At 37.6% G+C, this 10,303-nt stretch overlaps 1 protein-coding gene across 1 annotated transcript; it reads right to left on the bottom strand.

Annotated features, from left to right (window-relative positions):
- Window positions 1-752: 752 nt before the first annotated feature.
- prim1 (DNA primase subunit 1) lies at window positions 753-9,214 on the bottom strand. The gene is made up of 13 exons (XM_085394533.1): window positions 8,986-9,214; window positions 7,564-7,721; window positions 7,375-7,481; window positions 7,216-7,289; window positions 6,984-7,120; window positions 3,949-4,007; window positions 3,489-3,598; window positions 3,279-3,370; window positions 3,062-3,194; window positions 2,452-2,521; window positions 2,258-2,370; window positions 1,156-1,254; window positions 753-1,051 (listed from the first exon to the last, which is right to left on the bottom strand). Exons 1-13 carry the CDS (start codon window positions 9,092-9,094, stop codon window positions 1,032-1,034), a joined length of 1,281 nt encoding a protein of 426 aa, XP_085250659.1. The 5' UTR covers window positions 9,095-9,214; the 3' UTR covers window positions 753-1,031.
- Window positions 9,215-10,303: the final 1,089 nt, after the last annotated feature.

Raw genomic sequence — 10,303 nt, 5'->3', positions numbered from 1 at the left:
TGTCAGGTCTCAAAAAATGAAAAATAAAAGAAGAAAAAATGCTTTGGGCTTATACAGTTTTACAACAGTAAAAATGTTTGGGTCTTCATTTATTTATTTATTGTCCCCCATGGGACAAAGAATATCCCTTTATGGCATATTGGTGCAGCTGAAGGCAAAAAAAAAATAAAAAAATAGAAGGGCTGTGTTTAGGTGCTGGAAAAATTAAAAACTTTTGAGATTAAAGTAATAGATTTTTGAAGAAAAAAAACTTGGTTAGAAACAAAATGGCCAACACCTGCCAAAACTGAAGGCAAAGATATATTTGAAAATATACATATTTTGAAAAAACATAACATGTCAAAACAGAGAAAAACCTGGAAAATCATATTTTCCATGGAGTTTCAGTTTTTGAAGGATGAAAATTAATTTGAAAAGAAATGTGTTGTAGTAAAATAATGTTAGAACATGAAACAGAAATCATAACATACCTAAATCTCGCATTGCAGTATAATTCATGCATGTAACTCGCTAGGAAGGAACAGTAAACATTCAGATTGAATGGACTCACAGGAACTGCTGAAACTCTCATTACATGGACTAGATAGTTACAGATGTTATCATTAAAGCCTATAACCTGAATATTACAGATTTGAGGCAGAGTCCCTGCTTACACATCAACAGGACTCCTCATCTTTAAGCTTCAATGGATTAAGTGAATCATGTGAGAAACCCTTTAAAAAAAAAAAAATTAAATAAAGGAAGACAAAGTGTTTGCAAGAGTAGAAATACTGAATTTATTCATCACAAATACAGCCAACAATTAGACAAATAAAACTTTACTGTGAAATTTTATGGTAAAAAAATCAGGGATTTATTAAGCATTTTATTAAATGTTTTATCAGCGAGTCTTTTATTACAAAGCATAATAAAACAGATTCTGGTGAAATTAATGTGTAGTAGAAAAATGGCACCAAAAACACCACAAAGCATAATTAGCAACATTAGCCAACAGGACGTTGTTCTGAGGTGTCACCTTCTGATGATCCAGTTCAGAATTCTTTCTGAAGATCTGAAGGAGAAAAAAAGGAAGAAAAGCAAAATGATTAAAAGTTGCTGTAAATTTTCTGTTTAATCTATTAAAAAAAAAAGAAAAAAAAAAAGAAAGAAACCTACCACTGTTTCTGAGACGCTCTCCTTTCCATGAACGAGCCATTCCATCCAGAAACTGGTCAAAGTATTTTATGTACTTCGCCAGGCTGGTTCTTTTGTAATCTGAGACGAAATGTAGTAAAAGTAGCATTAGCTGAAACACTCAGATAAATCAAAGATATGTTTAAATATTTACACTATATGAATATAGTAACAATAAAGTTACTATATAAAGTTCCAATTTTGGGGGGGAACTTTATACTCCAATGCACCAGTCATTCATTCAGGTGTACATAGATTTTGAAAAGTTGTGACTGAATGCAGTTTCTAGTGAAATTAGTCACAAGTTTGCTTTTTAATTGCTTTGGTTGCTAGAAGATTATGCAGTCATGTATAGTTAACATGGGAGACACCGACTTGTCTGCACTTACACTCAACTATTTGCAGTGAAATTGTGAAAAATGCGATGTAAACCAGACATGGAGAATGATCACCTTCAGAGTAAAAGTTCCACCATTTGAGATATGTTGTGTTACAGCAGTTAGGCACAACTTTTAATTTAAAGGCAAAATGTACATAAATAGTATTAACTTTGCTACCCAAAATGTACATTTTTATCCAGATGACAACATTTCATATGCCACTAGCTCTTCCCTTGATCTGGTCCTTCAACATCTTTTGGCTGTTTTTGATGCATTTCATAATTCTGCAACAGCAAGCAATTATGCAAACAATAGGTGATCTTATAGCAACCACAACAATCATAAGATTTTGGATGAAGCACGCCCTTTGCAAACAATCTCGCCTAGCAACAGCCAGCAACCTTCAGCAACCATGTGCCACTTTGCAGGGGAATTGAAAGTTTTTGGATCGCTTACTAGTGACTAGGCCTGTACGTCTTAGCCAATTATGTGTAACGAGCATTTTTTAGAGTGCCGATGATTATTTTACATCACATGATCTTTACACTCAGAAAAAACCATCATGCCATTAAGAAGACCCTAGCCCCCAAAACACCTTATGTCAGCCCATTTAAAGGCCTGAAGATTTCAGTTTTATGTGCTGTCCAGGTGTATTTTAGGTAAAAGTTTCAGGTAGATCTTTGCATTTTTCTTTCCCCCAGCACCTCTGCTCTTGCGCTTCTCTATTGCATCTTTCTCGTCTGCCTTCTCCTTCGCATCCTCCAATTTCTCTTTCTCTTCGCCTGGCCTGGGCCGATCCAACTCCTCACAGATCAGACTACAACAAGATAAAACAAAAGTCTTCATGAGGATCACTCACATGCTGCAGACAACAGAGCACCAAACATTAAATTGTTACCTGATCGTGGGCACAGAAAAGGGATCAAATTTGTCTAATTCACTGACATCTATGGGAACAGAAATGCGGCCTGGACAGAGAGAGAGAGAGGACACAGTTTTATACACTCATACTTAAGTCAGATTAAATCAACCTGGTGACAAAGAAAAAAGATCCAAGGTCCTCTGAGTTTGGAGGTATATCAATAAAAAGCCTTTAATATTACACAGCTGACATTTCAGGAATAAAAACCTTGATATGAATGACAGAATATCATTTAACAGAATGAAGAAGCCAATATTTTATATAAATCTAGTGTAAGCTTTTATTATTTATGTTATTATTTTCATTCATTTAAAAACAGAATTTTATATTTACTTGGGTTATCTTTGTCTAATATCAAAATGTATCTGATTATCTGAAACATTTAAGTCTGACAAATATGCAAAAATATAGGAAACAAGCAAGTAACTGCATTTTTGTCTTCTTGTTTACAATCATGTACATGTACAGTATGACTCTTGACTCCAAGGAGCACCTTTGCCCAAAAAGTGTGATACAATATTACTAGCATGTACTCTTAGCAAAGGCCCAGACATTTCCAGTACAAGCCTCTTTAAAGTATGCTCACCTGTTTTGGGGTGTACACTGAAAGGACTCTTCAGCAGATGGTTCACACCTTTGCTGACGTTGGCGTCGAGCCGTGGGTAACAATACTGCAGCATGATTTCGTTTTCAAAGTACTGGCCCTTCTTTGCAGTGCTCTTCAAGGAGACAGATTGTAAGACCATAAGCCCTTCTGTTCTAATGTGTAAAACAATGTAAAAACTGTGAGCGAAGTTACCAACCTGTTTCCTTAAAGCCTCTTCCTTAATCAGTTTCCAACGTTTCTCAGGCTTCTTCTCCTTTTCGAACTCCTGCTGTAGGTAGCTTCTGGCATGTAATATATAAAGTCAAGTCACTTTCAACAAGATCTTTGAACTCTTTGCCAACAAATGTCTATAGGTCCAATCAATTACTTTATGCGGCAAATATGCGGTAAACTAAGAAAAGGATATCCTCAGGAACGAGTGCCAGCACTTTTTCTACAGACTCCTTGCTTCCCATCAGGTCCTGGTCATGTAGTGCATATCGGCTAAAGTATTCCTTTACCACTTCCAGAGACTTGCTGTGAAAAAGAATCACAATTTTAAAAAGCACAGAGTGCACTGTACCCAAGTGTGTGTAACCAGTGATCCCTGTATGCAGGCATGGTGATCACTGTGCTCACAACTGCACCCAAGCACAGAAATCCAGGACAGCTGTCTCAGTGAAAGTAATTAGCAAATTCACAAGGCAAACAAGAACACAGTGTGTCACTGCTTACAAAAATGGTCCTAATTAAAAATGATGCCCAGAGATTGTGTTGATGAAAGAGAGACAAAGCAAGAGAAATACTGAAAAATAAATGGGTACAATCTTACTGGAACACAGACACAGACTATAAAAGACAAACACCAAAATGTATCAAACAGTTACCTGATAAAAGGGTGAATTGGTTCAGTCAGCACTACTTTCTTTATGGTTTCATCACCACCCTACAAAACATCACATTTTTAAAATCAAACATTGCAGGCCATTTGAGGAAGATACATTTCACTAATATGCTGCTCATGAAACAAGACAAGACAACAGTCTGATTAACAATCAAATCAGAGTCTTAAGACTGTGCAGATGTAAGGAAAACAGTCACATCTTTTAACTCAATAAGTACCATATTACAGAGTTCATCCACATTTCTCAGGGTCAAATTCAAGCACTTTTTAAGCACTTTCAAGGTCCACTTTCAAGCTTTTCCAGCACATTACCCATAAAAAGAATGCATGTTTCACTTAGCATTTAGGGTACAAACTCAAAAAACGCATTTCTCTTAAAAATTAAGATTTACAAATGTGAACAAATCAACTTGTTAGAGATATTCTCCACTTGAAAAGAAAAAAAACATCAATCCCATAAAACAAGAAAACTGCGCCAAACACCACAATAATACACAGCAAGGCCAAATTAATAAGTCTTCTCATCAGATATTGACTCTTCTTTAGTATGTGGCACAAAAAAATAGGAGACAGATGTTTGTTTGTTTTTAACTAGTTAATCACCCACGCCCCCAAAAATGGGGGCAAAAGGAAGATTACCTTTAATCTGTTATAACACGAGGTCAGAAATATAAGTGCCGACAAGAGTAGTGTCCACAGAAACCTCTGAATCTCAACTAAAATCTCATATAAACCATTTCTACAAACACCAAACATTTTAGAGCAGTTACGTCACCATGAATCTGGACAGGTAATATCCATATTTTGATTTATGATTTTCTAGAGTTAAATGTGAACCAAAGCATATTTTCAAAGGTGTTACATGCTATAAAATACTTTTAAAAATTAGGCGAGGGATATAAAAAAAAATCAAATTTTTCTATGTTTGAGTCACAGCGACGTTGACATAGTAACATCTGCAGTAATATTTACACGTCTGATGACATCTCACAAGTGTTACCTTTATTTTTGATACCAAGACTATTTACACAGACTCTGTAACAGCAGAGAAATACTCCATTTATTTTGGTCATTTCATTTTCGAGCAGAAAGCTCAGAAAACCCCTGAGGGCCTAACAGGTTAAAGTTAATTCCCAACAAAACCAACTTTAAGTTGTTTAACTACATTGTCTGTATTACTGTAAAAGTCATAAATGATCACCTTTAAATTGTTTGTGCTAATAACACCATTTACAATAAGACAGGCATGGAGCACTGACTGGGAGAGGCTTTGAACAGATGACATAGTTCGATTCAACATATAAGACTTTAAGAATGCACAAGCATCTACCTAAAATCTATTTATTTAGTCTATCATCTGTGATATTATTAGGTACAATTATAATGAGCCCCACTGAGCTTGAAGCCATTTATAATTTATAACAATAATCAGATTTTGAATGAAAGCGAGGGAACTTGGGTAGCACAAAAAAGAGGCTATTCTTTGTGCCCATGTAGATCAGTCCCTCTTATTACCATTATTTCTTTAAGCCTTAAGTTGGCTAGTTAAGTATCGGACTAATGTTTAAAGCTTTTACTTGAGTGAAGTAACTTACATTACTGCTACTGCTAAGTAATGTTAGCCAAATTCACAGCATATTCTATAAATCACCATGTCATAACTAACTGCTATAATAGCGCTGCCGTACTAGCACGATCGGATATCGTCGTGTTGGTGTTGTTCACAGATCATCATACTAAATGTTGTTCCAGGCTCAACATTGCAAATGACCAATCAGAATGTTGTGACGTCATACTTTTGCGACTTCGGGAAAAACCGCCGTAAAACAAAAAACTGTACTTAAGCTGCGAGAAACCGCCTCTGTCCGCCGATCAACGGACCCTGACCCTAACCCTTTAATAAACGGTAAGCAAAACTGATATTGTCCTTGCAACATTGGAATTTCATAAATGCACGAATGGCTTGGCGCGCAAAAGAATAACGTCACAACAATGTGATCGGTCACTTGCAATGTTGAACCTGGAACAACATTTTCATGATGATCTGGGAACAACACCAACACGACAATATCAGATCATCCGCCGTGCACCCATCACATTCAGTGCATTTCAATCATTTCTCCAGCAAGTTTGATAGCTAGCAAAATAATAATAGTTTTAAAAATTTGCACGTGTTATGTACACATTCTCAAAAATGATTTACTAGGACTCACCTATCATGTGACTCGAGAGCGCAAAGTCTACCATTGTCATTTCCATCAAACACTCATTAAAACGGCAATCTCCAGGCATGTTAGCGCACGCACCCCCGAGGGGCGGGTCACACATTGAAACAGACTGACATGCAGAGGTGCTACGCAGCTCAGTCGGAGAAATTTTGCTTTTAGAATTTGCGACTCATTTTCTTTCTCTATCTGATAAGAAAACTATTCAGTCAGATAGTTATTTGTGGTGAATGAAATACAGTTTCAAGCACTTTTAAGCACCACATCTGAAATTCAAGCACTTTTCAAACCTTGAAAAGACAATATTAAAATTCAAGCATTTTCGAGGATTTCAAGTACCCGTACGAACCCTGGTATTAGTCTCTTTTTAATAATGCTCTTTTTATTTTGTTTTAAGAGTCTTAATATTTGTACTTCATGTCTGTCTATCACATGCTGTTCTAGCTGTTGTGTGGTCTGTTCTATGAATCCACATGAAGCACATTGTAATGTAGGTGCGACACTTTGTTTAATTATAATAATCATAGTTCACCTTATTATAGTAGTCTTATTTGGTCTGGCAGGAAAAGTAGCTTTTGGTGGTTTATGAGCAATGCATCAATTGACTGACTTTTCTCTAACTGCGTTACATTCAAATTATGTTTTAGCAATCCCAACCTGTCCACTGTGGTTATATCCAATAACATCTGTTAATTACAGTTTCTAAAAAAAGAAACAAAAAACTTGAATTGATTAGGTTTGGAAGTAGAAAGTACTTACAAAGGACTTCTATTAAAAGTTGAAGTACTCGTACCTTGACCAGGCTGAGGTATTCTGTCACAGCAGAGCGTGCTGCTACAGACAGTTTCCGGGCAGCTTCATCACACACCCAACAATGTACTCCTCTTCTGCCAGAATAAACCCACAGACGGTGCTGGAAACCAAAGTCATCTGGAAGTAACACAAAAACCAGCACATGCTTGATGAGAATTTCAACAAAAATCCACACAAGCTGTCACCTGGCACTGAATCTGTGATGACCAAACCTTGAAGAGCTCTATCCAGGATACGGATGGCGATGGTCATTAAGGTCCAGCACTTGGAGCAGATGTCAGCAGCACTAAAATGACAGTTTTAAAGTGTTATGTGGGCGATGAAACGGTCAGGATATTCTGCGACAGGAAATAAATACATAATTCACCTACCTGCAGCAGCTTCGGACGTCATCATAATCTGTCATATCGATATCAAACACAAGCTCCTTCTCCAGAGCCTGGAAGGTCCCCGACTTCACAGTGTTGTGTTGACTTGGCTGTGGGCAACAAAGGGAGACAAACATACTCCATACATATGTCTGCTGTGATGCACAAACTCTGTAAGGTGTGGAAAATTACCCTGTGGCTGTACACTGCTCCCACGTCGATCTTGTAGGGGTTCATCTTCTGCATTTCTTTCTCCAGCTCATTCTGCATGCTGAACGACTGGTAGCGTACATAGATGTCATCTTTCAGGGTAAACGAGAACTCGCGATTTTGAAAGTAGTTTTTCTGCACTGAGATTGTACAAGAAAAACAAAAACAAATAACACAACAAGACACACACACATTAGTCCTGTATTTGGGCATTTTTAACTCTTTGTCTAACTCTTAATAGTTTTACATGTCAGCATCACAGAGCAGTGGATCCTGGCTAAATTGTGAACTGCACTTTTACGGTTTCATTTATAAGCAAATGTTACAGAATCAGAATCAGAATACTTTATTAATCCCGAAGGAAATTAGGGTACAGTACTGCATCCATCCAAGTCAGTAGATGTAATACAAAATAAATGTCTGTGAATGAGAGGGAGACAGGTGTAACAGTGAAGCTGCAAGGAGGAGCGGTAGTAAAGGTGGATATATTTATACATCTGCAGTTACAATAATGGCTAGTGCACAACAGAGGTCAAGAAGAGAGTGCCGGCATGGAAGTGACAGAAGGATAGCAGCAAGAGTGAAAGGGAAGGTCTGCTAAATGGTAGTGAGATCTGTTGTATGAATTGGAGACAGGGGCACTGTCAAAAAGTAAGGAGGTTGATCCAGAGGTGGCAGAGATGAAGATTCTCAGGTTTTTATTGAGAGTGACCAGGAGACAAAGAGAGCCGAGATGGACGTATGCACAGAAGGGACAGTGAATGTACTGGGAAAAGGATTTTGAATATGGAGGTGACAAGCAGGAGGAAAAGAGGAAGACCACTGTGCAGCTTCGTAGATGTACTGAAGGAGGACATGCAGAGGGCTGGTGTGACAGAGGAGGATGTCAGGGACAGGGTATTATGGAGGAAGAGGATCCACTCTGGTGTTAAATGGCATAAAAATCAATAAAAGTGATGAATGCTCACATTTTTCTGCAGATCAGCCGTGTGTCTAATGCAATGTTTATGCTGGATAAATGATAACTTGCTGAAAACGTGAATTATTTTAAAACACTTCGAACAAAACAAACATTTGTTTCATAACTGGCTAGAGGCTTATTTTAAACACGAGTATCTGACCAGAATTTCAGCATCCCTGTTAAATAACAGCATTACTATAGATTCATAGGGATACATAAATACAAAATCATTTTACTTTTTACTGATGAATGTAGAGGCGTTAATATCAAGCTAGAATGGTTGAATAGGATGACTTACTTAAGTTGGAAGAAAGTCAAATCCAGAATAATTCTACCATTTTAGTGCCTAACAAAACACGTAACTTCCTACATAACACAACACAGATCAACGTCCACAGTTATTTAGCCGCATTTATGCTAGGTTTCCATGCCTGTGTACTCACCTCCTCCGTAGCTCAGCCAGCGGTAATACTGGGAGAATGGGAAAAGCCGCCGGTAGTACAGCGGTAAAAGGTCCGGCAGAGAAGCCGGATCATAGTCTGATGATGGCATAATATGGTAGCAAAAATTAGCTTTGGATGTAAAGATACGGTAAAATATTGTCAAGACGCTAGCTACACTGTGACAGCTCACTGTGTTGTTTTACACCGAGGGTAGCGCGGGAAAACTCTCAAGCAACGGACAAAACCAATGACACAAGGTTGGGACAGTGACATCACCACAACCCGGAAGTTGAAAGGCAAAAAATATATTTTCCGTCACCCGTTTCCCTTTTAGGCCATAAAAAATCAACGAGGACAAAATCATCCAGGGTAATCAGAATTTTTTAAACTATTGCTGCATCGAAACGTTTCTATAACACTGACAATGGCTTTCCTTCTTTCTTTCTTATGGTTTTACTTAACCTTGTAATATTAGTCCTAGAAGCTTACAAAAGGCGGACGTGACGCCAATGAAGAGAGGTTCATGGGACATGTAGTCGTTTGGCAGCAATAACTACAAAATACAATATGACAAAATAAAAAAGCTGTGGTAAACATTATAAATTAATTATTTAAAAAATAAAGTAGCTCAATGAGTAAACATGAAAACAAAAAACAAAGAGCACAGAATATAATACAATAAAGTGGTTTTTGGTAAAGTAGCTCCATAAATTACTATATTATTGTAAATCCATCCAACCATTGCTCTCACTTCATCCCTCCTCCAGTTTTGCTTTTTGCTTTTGTCCTTGATACTACCAGTAGCATGAGATGGTACCTGCAGCCCATTCAAGTCACACATGTGACACGCTCTTCCAGGTTAGAACATGCAGACACGCTGCAAGGTTTGCTGTGTGGCATAGCATCAGGCCCTTACATCCTTCAGTGGATGTTGGGAGACCCAGCATTGATACAAATGTCCCTTTCATTTGCACCAACACAGCTGAAATGGTTTCATGATGGTTTATGCTTCTGGGCCTGGGGGCCTGAGCAAAGGAAACAAAAAGACTGGAGTCTGAGATGCGACATGATGGGGCATAGGACAAAACAAACAACTAATTAGAAACTGAAAGCAAACAAACGAAAATGGGGGAGGGGGGGATTGAATTGATTTAATACTATCAATTCAATTTTTCCTAAGCTGCACTTTGTGCTGTACATCCCTAGAGGGCAGTACAGTCTCATGACAATAATTTGAACTTTCCCACATTAATCCACATTTCAGGAAATTTGTTTTCTTTTAGTAGTTTTCATCATCCTGGCAGATCAGTTGTACTAA

This window comes from Rhamphochromis longiceps, linkage group LG20 (genome assembly GCF_057381845.1).
Source record: "Rhamphochromis longiceps isolate RC_006_pf linkage group LG20, R_longiceps_female_GT1.1, whole genome shotgun sequence".
In the NCBI taxonomy this organism is placed as follows: Eukaryota; Metazoa; Chordata; class Actinopteri; order Cichliformes; family Cichlidae; genus Rhamphochromis; species Rhamphochromis longiceps.
The sequence above is the reverse complement of the archived record's forward strand: the minus strand, read 5'-3'. Positions and strand labels throughout refer to the sequence as shown.